Source organism: Phacochoerus africanus, chromosome 9 (assembly GCF_016906955.1).
Source record: "Phacochoerus africanus isolate WHEZ1 chromosome 9, ROS_Pafr_v1, whole genome shotgun sequence".
Taxonomy (NCBI): Eukaryota; Metazoa; Chordata; class Mammalia; order Artiodactyla; family Suidae; genus Phacochoerus; species Phacochoerus africanus.
In genome coordinates, this window is record NC_062552.1 from 61,030,672 (window position 1) to 61,050,168 (window position 19,497).

Below are 19,497 nucleotides of genomic sequence, written 5' to 3' on the forward strand. Positions count from 1 at the left end.
AGGAGGTGGGGGGGGGCTAGGATATATGTAGGAGTTTTGGGGCAAAGAGCAGGTAGCCAGAACAAAAGATTACTGTTAATAAAAGAAAACTAGATTTCTCAAGTTAAGGAATTTAGCACTTTTCTTTGGGGAGATGCAAGGGTCTTGGGCTCACTGAAATCCTGTCTTTGATCTGTACCTCAGCTGTTAGGGGCTACATCCTGAGGGCTCACTGTCAGGAGTGCTTGCAGTCTGATGGCTGCTAGGTGGCATTTACTCTTTGCTTCCTGAGTTCCCTCAGGGCTCACTGGGTGTTAGGTGGCTGCCCTGGCTGATGATTGTGATATCCTTTGTTTACTGATAGGGCAGCCAATATTTTCTTTCTCACCACCTTCACAATTTAGGTAGTGGATATGGTCCATAGGTAAAGGAGTCAAATTTGTCATTTACAAATTTGTCATTTACAAATTTGTCACTTACAAAAATTCAAAATAAAACTTAGTATAATTCTATTGAATATTCTCAAATGTTTTAATTGAGAGACTGTTGGGGCCCAGAGGAGGGGAAGAAAATTTCCCATTCTGTGCCACTGTTCAAGTGGAGAATCTCTAGGTCACTTGCTGATTACTATTCTTATTTACCAAAATCATATCTGATTAATATTTACAGAAATATTGAAGAGGGCCAGAAGGCAGGAAAAAGAACGTAAAGCTTCCAAACTTGGTTAGTGCAAGTTCATGTGCTGGATGCACAGTGAGGCCAAACAAACTGAAATGTCAGAGTTTGGGGCAGAGAAGGGTTTTTTTGCAGTGCCGTGCAGGGAGACAGAGACAGTGGCTCATGACCCAGAAATCCCCGAACCAAAATTGCAAAGCATTAAAAGCCAGATTTGGGGGAGGGGGTGTTCTGGCTTGTGCACTGTTCTCTGATTGGCTAATGGGTAACAGGTAATGAGGTATCAGGGCAGTGTCACAGGGGTTCACATTATCAATCCTTAGGCTCCAGGAGATCTGGGGGCTATGTGCCAGTGGTCTTCAAGTAGTTAACATCTTTTATTTGGTGAGGGGGGATTTTCATATTTGTAAAGCAGTTCAAGAAACCTGATTGTGATGCTGTTGTCTAAGTACTTGGGAGAGGAGCTTAAGCAGAGGATGTGGGGCAAGGGCCACCCCAGGAAGGCCCTACAGGGTCCTCCTTGGTTACAACGTAGTGAACTTTTATCACAGTGCAAGATGGGAACTAAAATTCTTGTCAGTTTTTTTCCTCTAGAACCACTTGGTCTGTGGCATATTGGCTTTGTTTCAATTTCAGTGTCTACTGCAAAGTGCAGGGTGAGAGTTGGTTTAACCTTGGGCTTTGGGCTGAGATTCCACATGTTTTCCCTTTTTAAAAGTTGATAAAATTTGGTTTGGATTAAGTGTGAGCTTTTTCCCAAGAAAAAGCGTTTCCCAAAATAATATTTGGAATCAAATGGGCGCTATTTTTATGCAAAGTCTAAGATTCTTTGTAAAGGCTAAATAACGTTACATAGTCTACTCAAGTAAAGTCTAAGCTGCTTTGGGAACTTCTGGCATGGATACTGTGCCTTCTGTCTGAGTCATTGACAGCGAGAACATGAGAAGACTCTTCTTTTAAATATTCCAAAGCAGAATAATAAATTATTTACTCGATGTTATTAAAAGTGTCATCCAGGAGTTCCCTTTGTGGCTCAGTGGGTAAAGAACCTGACTAGTATCCATAAAGACGCAAGGTTTGATTCCTGGCCTGCTCATTCGGTTAAGGATTCTGGTGGCTACAGCTCTGATTCAACCCCTAGCCTAGGAACTTGCATATGCCATGGGTGCGGCCCTTAAAAAAAAAAAAAAAGTGTTGTCCAGATACAGGAAGGGATTAATTCCTATTTTGGTGTATCCCAATAAAAGTGCATTGCATTCAGCGGTGAATCATTTGGAAAGGAGTATAATTAGTTAGAAAATTCCATCCTTAGTTCCGTTTTCATCCTCCCTGAGTGATCTCATCTCCTCCCATAGCTTCAGCTTCCACCTAAGCTGATAATTCCCAAGTGCATATTTCTAGCCTCCGCCTCTCTCCTGAATACCAGATCCATATTTTTTATTACATTTGAACATCTCACTATCATAGCCTATTCTCTCTGCACCTGCAAGGCCAATTCTCAGCCTGCCTTCCTTTATTCCATTTACAGTATCACTTTCCACCCCGTAGTCAACAAATACCAGTTGATTCTATCCTGTAAACATTTCTCATATCCATCATCTTCTCACCATTCCTACAGCTATTTTCACTTTGTTCAGATTCATTTTTCATTTTGATTATTGAAGGAGTTTCCTAACTCCTTTCTCACTTTGGATCCATCCTTCATACTGCCACCAATCAGATCAGTCACCTTACTCTCTAGAAAGAAGCCCAAGCTTGCAGGATTCTTGTTTTTGCTAGATTGTGAGGTCTTAAAGCTGTAGACTGCCTTATTTTTGTGAATAGCATGAACATTTAACAAGTGCTGGACATATAAAAGCACTCAAAAAATGTTGAAAGTTTTTCAGCTTTATTTAGAACTAATAATTTCTGCCACTTCTCAACACTGTGCTCATAACTATTACCTCTTGCCTAGCGCAAGGCCATCTCCCTCAACTGACAAGGCTAGGCTCAGATTTTAAGCAGGTTTCTATGCATATATCAGCTCCCCCAGCAAAATTAGTTATGTTTCTCTTGTCTTTTATACATCTGTTATAAACATGGCCATTATCAATCATATTTTGATTATTTTTCTGTCTCATGTTTTGCAAACTTGAGTCCCTTTAGGAGCAAAGTTTATTTTTTATTTTAATTATCCCTGCTCATAGTCCTTAGTAAATAAGCCCCCAATAAGTGGTAAATTGAGTTAAAAACATGCCCTCAACTTAGTGATAAGCTGAACAAATACAAAATAAAAGTTATTATGAGGTCATAGCAAGTGACCCAGTTTTTTAGCAACGATTTTGGCCACGTTCCCTCTTTTGGTTATGAATCACAGACTCAGCTGCTAGGAGAGTCTTTATGTGGTTTCAGAAACACCTGTATGGTTCCTGTGCCCCTATTTTCTTCTGTTCTGGAAAAGCTAAAAAATTTAAGTTTCAGACTCTAGGACTTTAGTTGTGGTTATGTGGCCTGTGAAGCAGCAACATCAGCATCACTTGAGAACCTGTTACAAATACCCATTCCCAAGCCCCACTGCAGACCTACTGAAACAGAATATCTAGGGATGGGGCCCAGCAGTCTGTGTTCTAACAGGTGATTCTGTTGCATGATAGTTTTTTGAGAATGGCTGCTCTGGGGTTTTGCCATATAAGGCAAGTATTACCTTTAATATATAATAAAGTTTTTAGTGTGGTTACCACTATAAGCTGTTTATGTTTTAGGTGAAATAATTCATCGGCTGGCAAGACTGGGACTGACTCTATTACCTAACACCTGGGATATGATCCAAAGATTGAATTTTCCTTTGTGCAAAAGTGTTTGACTCTGGCTTCTAGAATGGCTGTTTAAGGCAGGGAAAGGTCTTCTGACCTCTTCCATTTTGTCTCCTAGATTAAATCCAGGCCGTCAGCTCCAACTACTTGTGTTCATTGGCATTCTTGTGGGATATATGAGAATGAAATGAGGTGAATTGTATTATCCTCTGGAAGAATGAGCTGAATTGTGTTATTTTTAAAATATAGATCCTCATTGTTGGTATGTTGTCAGTGACAAGAAAGTGAGGTGGTTATCAGAAGTTATACTGAATCAACAGATGTGAAATTTGCAGGAAAAGTACTTAGTGGAGGTTAGCTTTTGATTAGTAATCCCATGGGTTTTGAAAATGGTTTGTTTAACTGGAGTATTCAGCTTTTCTAGAGTGTTATTTTCCTTCTTTTTAAAAAATTTTTATGGCCGCATCCATGGCTAGGAATTGAAGCTGAGCCATAGCTGCCTACCTTTGCTGCAGCTGTGGCAATGCCAGATTCTTTTTTCACTGTGCAAGGCTGGGGATGGAACCCTCACCTGCACGGTGACCCAAGCCACTGCAGTCAGATTCTTAACCCACTGTGCCACAGCCACAACTCCTAGGGAATTGTTTTCCTTTTGCCTTAATCCTAATTGGAATGTCAGCTGAAGCATATTCTTAAAATGCTCAGTAACTGTGACTCCCCCTGAAAAAAACTGTTTCTGGCTTCAGAACTTCCATTTGAGTATAGTTCTAGATTGGCCCATAGCTATTTTTGACAGTCTGTTGGAGTAAGAGCTTTTGTTAGCATTTGCTTAAACATGTAAGAGTTTCACTGTTTGAAATAAAACCTTTCATTAAGTGTGCTCTTTGAGATACTGCTGGTTTGCATCCGTTGTCTGTTCTGTATCCTTTCTGGTTTGTAATGGCTGGCAAAACTAGTTTTCTTCCTTTGTGCACTGACAGCTTGAGTACTGTTTGTGGAGTTAGTTGATTTCATGAATTCCTAAAAAGACTTGCTTGACAGCAGTTTGTGGCTACTGCATTTTCCCCTAGGACATATTTAGTTTTTAAAAACTAAGGTTATGTTCATTTTGATATTGCAGTCAAAATGGGACCTGATCTATATTTAACCTCACTTTTTTTTTTGCTCAAGATGAATTTAAAATGCCCCTTTCCTCTCTGGAGAGAGGAAGAAATACTAGTTTCAAGGATTGTCTTTAATAATGCAGCTCTTTACATGAGGATTATAAGAGCATAGACTAAGTGGCTAGAATTTTATGATAGATAATGTATAAGCAGAGTTTTCAATCTGTTAAAGCCCATTTGAGGATGTTCAGGGACATAGGCAAGTGTTATGAGCCCCTGCCTGGAGCATGTTAGATGTGTCTGAAGAAAGCAAGAGGGGGTCAGTTCTGAGCTGATTGTTCTCTCTGCTGTTAAAAATTTCCAGTCCCTTCTGTTTCTTAGATTTGGTGTCAAGTCCTATTTTTATAAGACTCACTCTTTTTTTAAAAATTACAATTCTAATTTTTAAAAATTTATTGCTGGAAATCTTATTTAACCTTATTTCATGTTACTTTCTATTTGAAACATGTTGAAATTCTTTGGGTCATTAGTTTTCAATACTTTTTTCTTTTTGGAAAATGAAAAATTCAGAAAATAAACCCCATGGGTGAGTCTCTGAGACTTTGTGAACCCACAGTGTTTTTGAGGTACCTCAACGGAATACCCAGGACTGGTTTAGCTCATCCTTTAAGTTAGAGTAGAATGCCTGCATAAAATGGCTATCTTGGAGTTCCCTGGTGTCCTAGTGGGTTAAGAACCTGGCAGTCATTATTGTGGCTCAGGTCGCAGCTGTGGCACAGGTTAGATCCCTGGATGGGGGATCTTTTGCATGTTGTGGGCTTGCCAAAAAAAAAAGGCCATCTTATATTATTGCTTATTTATTTATTTATTTGCATTTTAGAGCCAAACCTGTGGCATATGGACGTTCCCAGGCTAGGGGTTGAATCAGAGCTGTAGCTGCTGGGCTACACCACAGACACAGCCCAATGCCAGATCTGAGCTGCATCTGCGACATACATCACAACTTATGGCAACACCAGATCCTTAACCCACTGAGTGAGGCCAGGAATTGAACCTGCCTCCTCATGGATACTAGTCAGGCTCGGAACCCGCTGAACCACAACGGGAACTCCCTATATTACATTTTTAGCTGTACAGTTTACAAAGTAATTTTATTATTCATTCATTATTCATGTGAACCTCACCATGACCTTATGAAGAAGGTAGGAATTATTATCCCCATTTTTCAGATGAGGAGACTGAGGTTGAAGAAGTTGAAGAAACCAACCCAGATGTTGTAAACCATGGCTCATTTCCCTATAAGGTGAGCTCTCAGTTTAATAGAGAGACCCTTATCTATCCATATTTCCAGTAGCAGTACAGTCAAGACTCAGGGTGTCTAACCTGGTGTCTGGGACACTCCTGTATTATATGCAAATTTTTGTATGTATTTCCTGGGATGAGATAATAAGTCCATGGCTTTTTATTATACTTAGAACCTTTTTTTTTTTTTTTTGGAGGTGGGGGTTGGGGGTGGTCACTGACTTTTAGTCCAGTGGATCTAGGTAGATCATTCTTGTTTAGCCTGTCAGTGGGAATTGACAACTGGACTAAATGAAAATCCTTGTTGGAGATCAGTCATGTTAGATGCTTATTCCTTATCTATCCTAAAGTCACTTAACATTTGTATAGAGCTTTTCAGAACTCTTCTATATGTATCACATGACTTCTACAACTACCCAAAGTGGCTTCATTCCCACACTGTTTTAAGCTGTGTTATGTCAATTTCATGTAATCCTCAACAATAACCCTCTGAGGTCACTACTATTATTAGCCTTGTTCTACAGATTAGGGAGAAGCTCAGAGGTTGGGTCTCTCTCCTAAGGTCATACAATTAGTGACAGAACCTCCAAGTAATCCTAATTTAGAGTTTGATGCTCTTAACCACTAAACTACATAGTCTCCTTTGAACTAGATTTCCCTATTTAAATCTCTAAAACACAAGGCCGATTCTTTTAGTCATTTGGATTTTATAGTTTCAGAATAAAGGCTGGATCCTGGTTTAGAAACTAGTAATGGAGAAGATCTTAATCTCTAAGCTTTTGTCATGTCCGCCTGATAGAGGTAGCTGTGAAAGGAATAGGTTTGAATTAGGAAAATGCTTTGTAATTGCTGTCATCTCTACATACAGATCAGACTACTCCATGAGAATAGACCCATATACCTCTTTCATGCTGCAGGCCCATTTTCATCCACTCTTAGGGCCTCAGACCTACCTGCCTTGCCCTTGGTTGGTAGACCCAGAATGAGTGCATATGGACTTACGACCTGCCTTTGGTATTGAGAAATAGTGATAAGCGATTAAAATTAACAGTAAATTAATAGTATAGTAGCCTGTGTACACAGTCTTAGAGCAGTTAAGGGTCATTTAGACAGCTTTAGACTATCGTGTCTATAGCTACAGTTAAGATAATCAATTTGTCTTGTTCAGTCTTTCTTTTTGAGGTGCATAATATGAGTGTGTGTGTGTGTGTGTGTGTGTGTGTGAGAGAGAGAGTTTGGGGGAGGGAGTGTTGGGGGAGAGAAGTGCTCTTGTGTCCTTGGCTGTCATTTCCTCTTTATTATGAAGCATGAAGGAGAGAACAGCATGAGCCACCCACAGGGAATTAGTAGTAGAGAGGGGCTTGATGGGAACAGCTGTTTAAAATTGGTGACAAAAGCAGGCTAGATTTAAAGGCATGGCTTTGGCAGTAGTCAGCTGAGAGAGGGAGATAAGTGAGTCTTAGTATTTGTTCAGTGATTGCCCTGGAGGTAAAAGAGAATTTTGGCCATAAAAAAACCACACAGTAGGATGGTCCCTCCTTTGTGGGGATTGGCTAGCTTTTTTGCTTCCTTAGGGCATATGTAAAAGCAATTTTCTTGGGATTGGACTCAACTTGCTCTTCTGTGTTGCCTTTTTCTTCTCACCCTCTGCTACATATCTACACATCCAGGTTTTCCTGCCAGAGAGCTCCTCCTTTTCTCCGGCTGCTAGCCCCAGCTGTCATCTTCACCTCCCATCCCCCATCCTCAGTTACGCAGTTTTACTTTATGCTTTTCCTGGTTTTACTGTCTTCATTTTAAAATACTATGCCTGCCACCCACCTCTACCCTCAGCTTCTACTTCCTCCCACAAAGCCAGTGGTCACTGTTCTCTCTTCTTTTCATTGTTGAACTGAATACACAGGTATTAGTACTTTGTCAAACCTGTTTGAAATCTGAGCCCAGTTAAGTATTACAGTAAGTGGAGATGATGGTGGGAAAGGGGCAGGGGGTTTTTTTGTTGTTGTTTTGTTTTTTGAAATCTAGGCGTTTTCCAAAATGTTGGATGATCTTTGACCTGGAGTTCAAACATGTTTTTGCTGGCCTCTTGACTTTAGGCAATGTGTGTTCTCAGGTTGAGGGCACCTACTTGTTTGAAAGCCCTTCATAATGAAAGTCAGGGCAGTGAGTCAGGCTCTGAGCTGCCTGCCTCCTCCTGCTGCTGAGAGCTGGTTCTTCTCATCTCCTGAATTGGAGCTAATTTTGGATGGATAATGAGGTAGATGGTTGCTAATAACTTTCCCTGCTAACTGTGATTTCACAGTACTGTGTAGAGAGGATGTTGTTGTTTCTTCTTTCTGTACTGCTAGGAGAAATAGATCTGTTTTCATGATGTTCTATGAGTGTTCAGCTATCAAGGAATACCTTCCTTGGTTTGTTTAGAGGCAGTGCAGTTTATTGAAAGGAACCATAAACTAAGAGCTGAAGACCTGTGTTCTGATCCCAGCTCCAACTCAGGATTAACTGCCTAAGTGATCTTGGATCATGAAGGCTGTCCCTGTGCTTGTCCTATGAACGTTGTAAAATTATGTGAATGAAATGAGATGTGATGTGTGTGGAAACACTTACACTTGGTAAACTGTTAAGCTTTATAAAAATTTCAGATGCTGCTCTTTATTAGTTTGGTCACTGACTACAACACTAGAGAAATGCATGTAATGTCTTTTAAACTACTTTCCATGAAGCCAGTCTCAGGAGCAGAGTGATGGAATGATTAGAACTATGGGGAAGTGTTGCTTAAGAACCATCTTTTCTTTTGTTTTATCACTTTTCTCCCACCCCTACCCCCCAACAGACAGACAGACACTTTAGAAACGCTTTGACCCTGTGCTCCTCTGTCTCCATTCTTTAATAGGATTATAATTTTAAGAGTTAGTGATCACAGTGTGCTCATCACTCCAATGGATGGGTCATGAATTTCCATAGCCAGAAATTATTAATTAGTTAATTAATTAATTACATTTAGATGGTGACAAAAATATCTGTACCTTTTAAATAACTACAAAAAATTTTTCTGGCCTGGTGAGGCACATTGACTGCACTTGTGGAAAGTGTTAGGAGACCATGCTTTGCCTTTGGACACACCTGGATTCCAGTCCAGACTCTTTCACTCTTAATTTATAACTTTGGGAAAAGTACTTAACTTTTTGGGGCCTTAGGGGACTGAAGGGGATTATAATGGCACCTATTTTATGTTTTTAAGATTAAATGAGATACTATAAAATGCTTAGCACACTGTCTAACACATAACATGTACTTAGAAAATGTTGGCTGTTGATATACATGTCTAGTAATGTAAATAACAATAGTAGTCACCCTCAAAGAGAGTACAGATAGATGTATGTTGTCAGTGTTTTAAGGGATTTTTACTTTTGTTTTTAGATATTTGTTTAAATATGTATCATGCAATTTACTAATTCAATGAACATTTTCAACTTGGTCCCCTTTTCCTGTATATAAGTAGAAAACTAAAGCAGATCAGCATTCTTTCCTCCTTAAAAGTAAGTCTTTTTCAGGAGTAGCACTGTGTGAGTGACTTGATCAGTTCTGTGCAGTGGGGAGTTGTGTTCAGGCTGTTTCTTAACTACTTTGAATTGTGGTGTGTTGGGATTGTGATTCTACTGGAATTGGATGGGTTCTAGGTGGTTCTGGGCATACTTGCAGGCATTCCTTTTACATTAGTGTAGTCAGTAGATTGATGAACAGCCTTAAATGTAAGCCTCCTTTGAAGTACAATTCAGAAGGGAGAGAAATATGGAACAAACCCACTAGCAACAGATTTCTAGAGCATAATTTAGCACATAATCACAGCACTTGAGAGGACATAAACTTCCCCAGTTCATAGAGAATGTCAGAATAAAAGCATTTGTGAAAACCACTTAATGATCAAGAATATGATTAAAAGAGAATAATACTTTTTACTGCTCTCTAGAGATTTACTTATAACCATTTTTCTTTAGTGATTGAACCAGTAGTAAAATGAATGAAACCAGCGTCTTTTACCTCTCTTTATGTATTTGTTGGCATTGACTGACAGGTGGGCAGGTCGCAGTTTGTGAGACTGAAACATGGCTTCTTGGGTACCACTTTATTTGGAGGTTAGCTCAACTTTTCATGCAAGATCTTGGTGATTCCTTTATGGAATTCTGAAACTTCCCCTGTATCTGAGAATGACATCTTTTTTGGCCTCTTGGAGCCTCCCGTAGTTAGTTCCTTACAAGGAACTGACATTGGATCTCAAGAGGTAGTTTAGAGCGGCATTTTGAAGGCAACATAGTTAATCTAAGGCTGTTGATTACTGCTTTCCTGTCCTTCTCAGATTCTGAATGTTTTATGAATTAGAAGTCTAGTTATGAATTTGAAGGTCTTAACCTTTAGTTGAGTAAATGTAGTACCTCTCTTAGGATTTTGAGGTCCATGGAGTAGAGTTTATCTACAAAGCTAAATACTTCTGTGGATGTTTTCCACTTAGCAACCTCCATTTTCAGCTAGTCCCATTATGTCCTTGGTTTTTGGATTGTAGGAAAACCATTCCATTTAATTCTTAACTCTCTTCTGGAATGTTCTCAACCTGATGTTGGTAGGTACTGGGCCAGCTCCACTTACTGCAGAGGATCTGTCTTGGTCAAGAGAAATCGCCCAGCAAGCCAGAGTACCCTCTTTGCTATTTGCTTTGCATTTTAGATACTGAATTCCTTAGTCTGACTAGGTAGAAATGCTGAAAAAACCCTTGGTGTAGTAAATGGGTGAGAGAGAGAGAGAATGTTTGCACTGTGATACAGACCCCACTCCAAGATCTTTCCAGTAACTCTGTTTTTTTTTTGTTGTTGTTTGTTCTGTTTTGTTTTTTCCCCACTCTTTTCGCCTTTGCTACTTTGTTTAATGGAAGTGTAACCTTAAGCAAATTATGGACAAGTGGAAGTAGGCATCAACTTTTAGTTCCTGGGCAATGTGTGGCAGTGTTATTGAGGCCTAGCCTTTACCACAGAGGTTAATTTAATTAATCATTGTACATTTCTCATTCTTTTTGAGTTGGCCTCTAGGAGCCAGACAACTAAACTGTATGAAGACAGCCTGTCAAGTGCCGTGGTCATTTTCAAGACTGCCTTTGCAGGCGATTCTTCTAGTTGAAAGAATTTATGAGATTAGGGAGGGCATGGTCCCTCCAGACACTGATGATGACTTGGGTTACTATTACTGGCAATGAGTTGGTTCTGTTCCTGGGCTGATGCCCATAGTAATTCTCACTCTGAAGCACACATTGTCTTGCTCTCCTGTGTATTAAGTTTTCATTCAGATAGAAGCTGCTTAATCACAAACAAATGAGTTACTTGTTTGCCATGGGCCAGGGAAGAATAGGAAGTGGGGAAAGTCTAACCTGCATTTAGGATAGGACCCTGCTCGAAAGAAAAATTTGCTACCCTTTCAGTTGAAATTTGGACTTTAACTGCCAAGATAAGGTGTCAGTAGGTCAGTTAATACTTATTGTGACCCATAAAAGACATTGCACCTCTAACAGAGTGTTCACCCATCCAAAAAGAGATCCTTACTTGGCATATAAACCATTGCCACTCCTGGTTATCTTTCATCATTTGCCTGAGTTTGAAAAGGTAATGGTTTGTGCTCTAAGGAAAGGGACTCTTCCCTGAGACCTGAGGCTTTCTCATTTCTGCTGGCTGGGCCCATTGCTGAAATGCTTTCAGTGGGCTTGCTTCTGCCTGGCCAGCATCTGGGCTGCCCCAGCTTGTAACTAGCCTGCCTTTGCTTCATAAGCTTCCCGGGGTGGTTCTTCTTCTAAAAGCTTGTATGAAATGCTATTTACTGTCTCTTTATAGTTTAAAAATGAATCCTTTTTGTTCTTTGCAACTCATTTGCTTTTTTCTTTTCTTTTCTTTAAATTACTATTAACACCTGTTGATTCTTTTTTTTCTGATTGGCCTGTCACTGCATTCCTGCTCCCCCTCCCTCTAGCTGGGTTTGTCAAGTCGCCCATGTCAGAAACTAAGCTCACTGGGGACGCCTTTGAGCTGTACTGTGACGTGGTCGGGAGCCCCACGCCAGAGATCCAGTGGTGGTACGCAGAAGTCAACCGGGCAGAGTCTTTCAGACAGCTGTGGGACGGTGCTCGGAAGCGCCGTGTCACCGTAAACACCGCCTACGGGTCAAACGGCGTGAGTGTGCTGAGAATAACCCGGCTCACCTTGGAGGACTCTGGGACTTACGAGTGCAGGGCCAGCAACGACCCCAAGAGGAATGACTTGAGGCAAAACCCCTCCATAACATGGATTCGAGCCCAGGCCACCATAAGCGTCCTTCAGAGTGAGTCCAGCACCCTACAGTAGTAGTACTGTAGTCATTAGAGGTGGCCCGATGACCCTTCCCTTCTGCTTCCTTTCCCTCTTCCCCAGTATGATCATTCACCCCACCCCTTGTCTTCGTTTTTTTCACACCCATGACCCTTCTGGTTGTAGTGTATGGAAATATTTGTGGCAACTTTTTTTTTCTTCTTTGCCGTCCTCTTTACCTCCCTTACCCCAACCCCTTCTCTGTGTCTTTCTCCTCAGGAACAAAGAATTTGGGGAAATCGGTGACTGTCCAAAATCATCTGCATTGGGAGGAGGTGGGGAGGGGGAACTGGGGAGGCTTAAAACAACAACAAAAACAACAACAAATTACTTAAAACTCACAAAACTAGGCAGTCAAACCAGGGTAGTGTTGAATTGTTTCTTTCCCTCCCCTTTAATTTTGTAGTAGGTTTCCTGCTATCCTTTTGCTGATTTATTCTCTGGTGCCTTTCTATTTTTATTTCTCTCCCCAGTCTAACTACTTTTTATTTCTTCTGTTCATTTGTTTGAAGCTCTCTGAGTAGCTGCCTTCACCTCTATGGTTTTAAGTTTGTGTCTGCCCAGCTTCTTCCCTCACTGTGACTTAGTGTCATCCTGTTCTGTGATGGGAATGTTGCCGTGGGTGTGGTGTGTGGTAGTGTGTTTTGATTGTTGGGTGGCATGTAAGCTTGGGTATTTACATAGTTCCAACTCTTTTTCTTTTCTGAAACAGTGGCATGTGCTTCTCTGATAGTAGCTCTCCACTGCAGCAGTACACTCCTCACTAGTCCTTGCCCATCCAGTCTCCTGTTCTCTTAAAAGCAGCAGCCTGAGCCAGGCAGGGGACACTAAGCTGCAGTCAGAGTTGCACTTTTTGACAGATAGTTTTAACTCTGATGACTGACTAGTAGCAGAGTACTCCTCATCCCAGAGACTGGCAACCCCAAAATAAATTGGAAGCCATTCATAGTGGCTTTTTCTTGTGCCTAAAAAAAAGAGGAAACTAAATTCCAACCCTGTTCCTCTGAGTGTGATGAGGGTGAGCTGAGCAGTTTGCTCAGAGTCCTTCCTTCATCTGTTATAGCAGGCACAAGTAAGACATCAGATGCAGAAGCTTTTGTGGCCTCCTCTCTTTCTCGATAGTGTCTTTCTGCTTGTATGGTGGGAAGGAGAGGGAGATGCCACTGCTTCTTACTGACCAGGAAGAGTTCTAACCCCACATCTGACCTGATGATAATTGAGGAAGCATTCTCTAATTAACGGAAAGATCCTCTGGGTTTTTCATCTTCTCTTTAAGGACTCAGTAAGAGCCCCATAACAGATTCTGGCTTAAAGAACTGATGATTTAGAGAGAGTAAATAAAAATAGTAAAATACACTTAGGAGGAATTTGGTCATAACATAGGAGGTAATATGACATGGGCCTTGAATAGATATACTTCTATGGAAAATAGCAAGCTAGTTGTCTGTAATTTATAGCAACTCAGGAGATACCTCTGAAGAGGATTTAGAGAAGAGATAGGAGAGGCTGCTGCAGATGGCACTGTGGAATCAGAGAACCTGCTTCTGGAAAGGGAAAAAGAAAACCTTGTCTCTGTGAAAATGGGGAACATTAACCCAGTTATTTTTCTTTTATTTAACAGTTTTTCCCTTGCACGCCTCCTTCTCCTGCCCCCTTGCTCCTTTCCTTATAAAAGCGGAGTTACCCAAATGGCCACAAAGGTCTGCAGAAGTTTGTAGGTATAGACTGGGCTGGGCATTTGGTACTTACACTTGCAGGAGCCTGACTCAGGTAGATTCACAGTTAAAAGGTCATGCCTTGGTGCTAGAAGAAGATGAGACTTTTGGGGTACCTGCTTCTCAATTCTGAGAATATACAGCATTCTCCCAGTTTACTCAGAAGTAAGTGTTCTATCTTAGGTGTGTCCACATGTGGTTGAACCAAATCTTGGCTAATTCAAACTCCCCAAACTTCCTTATTAGTCAGTTTTAGAGAGCCAGGCCTCTTAAAAAACCCCAAACAAACAAAAATGCACCCTGAATTCTGCTCTTAATTGGATTTGTTTATGATTTCAGTAAGGGTCTCCTAGCCACTAAATAGGAGTAAGTGGTAGGTAAGAATTTTTGAGCTTCTAAGTGTTTACCTCTCTTGGACTGTCATGGGCAATGCTCGACCACCAATGTTAGATCAGAAGTAAAAGCCCCCACCTTCATCCTGGTGCAGAATGCAGATGTGGCACCATGGCCAAGGAGCTTGGTCTTGTGCTGGTTTCTGTATACAGCAATCACAGGAGGGAGGTTATCCCACCCCACAACCCTCCCATGGTGCAGAATCATATTTAAGCCTATTAAAATTATCAACTTGCTCCCAGCTGACTCGCTACTGGATCTTTAACACTTAAAGGAAAAAGTGCTTTCCTTTGCCTTCTGAGAATTCTTGGCTGAATGTCTCCCAGGTTGCTTTCATCAACTTCTTAATCTCCCTGAGCTGCAGTGGTCATTTGCATCACCAGGTAAGAGTAGCATTTACTTTGGCCTCCTTGTATTTAAACATCTGGAAGCTCTTGGCCTCAACGTTTATTACCCTTTCTCAGTGTAGTCTGAGACGAGGAACCAGAAGGCAAGTCCCAACTGGGACAGAAAATGAAATTTTATAATAAAAATATAGTGAAAACCTAAAAGTGTGTTTGGCTTTAATGTTGCCTTTATATTTTTTAATTTCTGTGAAGTACTGGTTCTCTCTTTTTATCTCTTTTGTTTTTGCTTGGTTTTGATTTTTCATAGACTTGTGATGCTTTCTGCTGATGATGTGTGTGCGCCTTCCATTGCAGGGTTTGCAGCCATTCTGCTCGACTTAAGGCCCAGGGATTTGGCTTCTGTCCAGTGTGTTTTGGAAACCATGGGACACCACTGCGCTAATGTGTTTACATGCACCTGCTTCTGTCTTAGTGGCTGCTATGCCTCCATTATCTGTACCTAGAGACCTTGTTTGATGTTACCGATAAGGACCAATGCTGAATGGAAGATAACCACTATCTTTTTGCCAGAGTCGGAAAATAGTGAGAACCAATTTACTTGAGCAAACTTGAGGATTTGCTTTTAGCACAAATTTCTTTGACGATATGAACTCTGCAATCAGAAACGTTACATTAATTAGGAGGTCCTTGGGCATTACTTTTTTTAAGTGTCCCATGACTTCATCCTCTCCCTGTTACTGCACAATGAACAAAGCTTAACCCCAGTGAAGGGAGAGTTTTGTCTTCAAGAATGAAGAGTAAGCACTGTACTGCATAAAATATTGTTACAGAGCTGCACAGAGCTGTAGACACGGTGTGGCCAGGTGCAGGGAAATGGGAAGTTAGTGAATGATTTCTGAGAAAGAATTGAAAAAAAAGCAAAAGAGCAGATACCTCTAATTGTGGATTGGGAAAGATGGCTAGTTTAGAGTTTAACTGAAAATGTTTGACTAAAAGTATAAAAAGAATTAACCCTGGGAAAAGATTAAAGAGAAATAACAACAAAAGATAACATATAGACATCTCGAATTTAATATAGTGACGGAATTCAAAGTGCTTTAAAGATGAACCTTCTGGAAATGGTATTGATACAGTGTGCCTTAAAAAAATTTCTGTTCAGTGTGTCGTAATACTTGACTTAAATAGGTTATTTTTGTAGATACTAGATGAGTGATCCCAGGTTATCTAAGCCGAGGACAGAATCAGAAGATGAAGTACATAATTTGCCCTGGGATGGGAGGTGTATAGGGGTGTTTCGGGGTGGGGTTGGGAAGGGAAAAAGAATTTGGTCAGATGTGTTTTCTAGGCCCAGCTTTGCCACTAATAATAATAATGGCTTTGCACAAGTCACTTTACCTTTCTAGCTCTTAAAGAGTGGGATTCATTGAACTCTAAGGGCCTTTCAGCACTAAAATTCTAGGAGCCCACATTCTAGTTGTATTATCTCAGAATGAAGGTGTTTTGAAGTGCAATTCTGAAAAAATTTTGTCTTGAGAGTAAAATATGGGCTTGAGAGAAGAACTGGTTGTTCTCTAGGAATTTTCTCTCAGCAAAATTTGGGAAATGCATTAAGACTTTCAACAGGAAATTTGCTTTTAGGATCTACATTGTCTTTTTCTGCGTAATTAATGGCCATGGCTGGTTTTCCATAGGTTCATCAGATTTAAATGTGAAAAAGCCATACATATATTACCTAATTAAAGCTATTACTGTTTCAGGGCCTAGTGACTCCATAGGGAGTTTATTAGTTATCTAAAGGATATTGCCTTTGTCTTCATAACTGCAAGGTGGAACCCGATTTTCTCATTGAAGATGAATTGGTTGGTGGTTCTTGTATCATAAAATGGTGGTATTCAAAAGCGTAAGTGGATTGTTGCCAGTACAAGCATCCATAATACTCCCATTCTTTTTACGTCTAGGCCAGCTGGTCTTCAGGCTGTTGTCTGCGCTAGTGGTCATTTGCTTATAATCATTGTTTTCCTTTCTTGACTTCCTCCAAAGTGGTAAAGTGAAATTCCTCATGTGGTCCTGTCTGCCCTCCCTCTTTTTCTAGTCTCCCCAACTTAACCCCATCCAACTCTCAGGCCAGGGCTGCAGAGAATGGAACTATGGCTCTCTATCATTGTGCACTCTTATTACAGAGCCAAGGATTGTCACCAGTGAAGAAGTCATTATTCGAGAAAGTCCTGTGCTCCCTGTTACCCTGCAGTGTAACCTCACCTCCAACTCCCACACCCTTACATATAGCTACTGGACAAAGAATGGAGTAGAACTGACTGCCACTCGTAAGAATGCCAGCAATATGGAATACAGGTGAGAGGGGCCAGCAGCTCCTGGGAGGATGGGAGGGAACATGGTTGAGCTTACTTGACATTCATAATCTATAATCATGCTGTGTGGGAGAGACATGAGATACATACTGTCTTCCCCTGGAGAGTCTCATCCAATGTATCTGGGGTGAGGCCCAGGAATCTTGAAAAGATTTCCAGATGATTCTAAGGAGCAGCCAGGTTTGAGAGCTGTGAAAGATATCCTCACTGTGATAATAGAGCAACTGAAGGCATAGGGAATGATTTGCTTAGGCTAACAATGTTGGTCAATAAAAAAGCCAGTTAGAGTGCAGGTCTCTTGATTTAATCCTGTGGTTTGAGGAATCAGATTGAAATATGATCTAGGACTCTTAGAGCAAGATCACCCTAAGTGATCATTTCACTTAGTAGATTTCCTATTGAATTACCTTCTAGGAGGGTGTAATATGACCATAACCTGATCGGGAGCAGTGGATACAGGGCTCTATAGTGATCTGGAAAAGGATGGTATCCTGGAAATATCCCTCGATGAAGGGATATTTGCTGGTTGAAGTTTCCCAGCACCTAAAGATTTGGTACTTTTTTTGAGTATCTGGAACACATGGCACCTCACCTTTCAGAATACTTTGTTCCTAGTTGAAAAGGATCAGCTAATCCTGTTTGGCAGGATGATGCAGTGCAAAGAAAGATGGCACTGGGGTGAGGCCAGGAAAACCTGTGTACCAGTAGTAGACATTTGCAGAATTGAGATCGTTTCATAGCCATTATTGAATTGACCCAGATTAATTTGCGGATCCTCCTCCTTTTTTTCAGGTAAGAAAACTGAGACTCAAAAGAGTACTGACTGCTTTCAAGGCCAAATGCTCTAATAAGCTGCAGAATCAAGGCTAGGTTCCAGGTCTTCTCACTTTCTAAAATCTAGGTCATTTTTTTGTTTTTTATTTTTTTTTTCTGTACTGTTACCATTTAATGGCAAGGTGGTTAATCTTTCTCCCCTGTAGTTTCTTCTGATGTAAAACTGGAAATACAGCCTCAGCTGTATCCTCATAGTTTGGAAAAGGTTAATCAAAGAGAGATGTTTAGTGGAATAAAAGGTGTCTATTTTTGGTCTGTCCATTTATAATACCTCTTTCAAGATACCAGACATCCAGTCACGTTTCTTTCTCTTGGATTTTGTACTTTGTTACCCCCAAAGTTTTGAACTGTAACTTTATATAAAGTTTGAGACTGACTTTATAAAATGCCTCTTCTTCCTTTTGTCCTCAGCCTGTTTGAAGTGTTCGGCATTTTCAGAGTTTTTCAGGGAATCTCTGTTCTCCCACATTTTGTGGAGTTAACAACTGTTGAGTCTCTTGGGCCATCTAATATGTCAGCTGTGCCACAGAACCAGTCTCAGACCCTGCTTTGGCTTAGCCTGAAGGGGACATTTTCAATTTACTTCAGTTGCTTTCAGTAGCTAGTGAAAGGAAATGATTTGGGGAGATTTTGAGCCCATAGGCATGGCCTCAAGTTTTGGAGTTTTCTGCTCAAGGAACTTAGTACGGTCAGTCTAAGCTCTAAAGATTGAACTGCTGCTGTTGCTCCTCCTCCTAATTCTGCAACATTGCTAAGAGCAACTGATGTATGTTTGTTTTCCCATTGGGCGTATATTGATGTAAGAAGAGGCATTTGTGTCAAATCGAGAAGACTCCTGATGGCTCCCCATAGAATACTTTGCTGCCATGGATATGCTGAGATAGTTGGCGGCGGGGGGCGGGATGTGTGTGTGTGTGTGCTGTCTCTCCCCTCATCCATAGTCTCTTAACTTGTTTCCTTTTGGGGATGAACAGTAAGATGGATAAATGCATTTGGCCAGTCAGTATTTGAAGTTAAGAGTTTTCCTCAGACATTAATTAGCACAATGGAGATTTGACCATATCACAAGAATCATGTTTTAACCATTGAGCAAAAGAGCAGGAGCTAAATTATTTTTATTTTCTGATCTACAAGCTATTGTTTCTCTGTTTTCTGTAATTATACATTAGCCTTTCTGCACATGACTGGGCGGGGGTAGTGTCTGGGCCAGAGTGCACTAAGCTGATATGAAGCTGATCTTCAGGGGCAAGAAAGCTTGTTTAGGATCATGCTTTGGGATTCAGAGGAAGTGCTATTCTGGCCGTACACACTTCTTTTTTTTTTTTTGTCTTTTTGTTGTTGTTGTTGTTGCTATTTCTTGGGCCGCTCCCGCGGCATATAGAGGTTCCCAGGCTAGGGGTCGAGTCGGAGCTGTAGCCACCGGCCTACGCCAGAGCCACAGCAACGCGGGATCCGAGCCGCGTCTGCAACCTACACCACAGCTCACGGCAACGCCGGATCCCCAACCCACTGAGCAAGGGCAGGGACTGAACTCACAACCTCATGGTTCCTAGTCGGATTCGTTAACCACTGCGCCACGACGGGAACTCCTGTACACACTTCTTA

General features: G+C 41.0%; 1 protein-coding gene across 6 annotated transcripts in view; it reads left to right on the forward strand.

Annotated features, from left to right (window-relative positions):
* NPTN (neuroplastin) overlaps positions 1-19,497 on the forward strand; it is a 70,004-nt gene that overhangs the window by 24,068 nt on the left and 26,439 nt on the right. For 4 of the 6 annotated variants that reach the window (XR_007137201.1, XR_007137202.1, XM_047797316.1 and 1 more), the window contains exons 2-3: positions 11,861-12,208; positions 16,870-17,041. Coding sequence is in view for 4 of the 6 variants with exons in the window: in XM_047797316.1 (XP_047653272.1) it covers positions 11,861-12,208; positions 16,870-17,041 (520 nt within the window). In the remaining 2 variants the exon portion in view is untranslated. The remainder of the gene's footprint in view (positions 1-11,860; positions 12,209-16,869; positions 17,042-19,497) is intronic. The other 2 variants (XM_047797318.1, XM_047797319.1) reach the window with 1 other exon arrangement.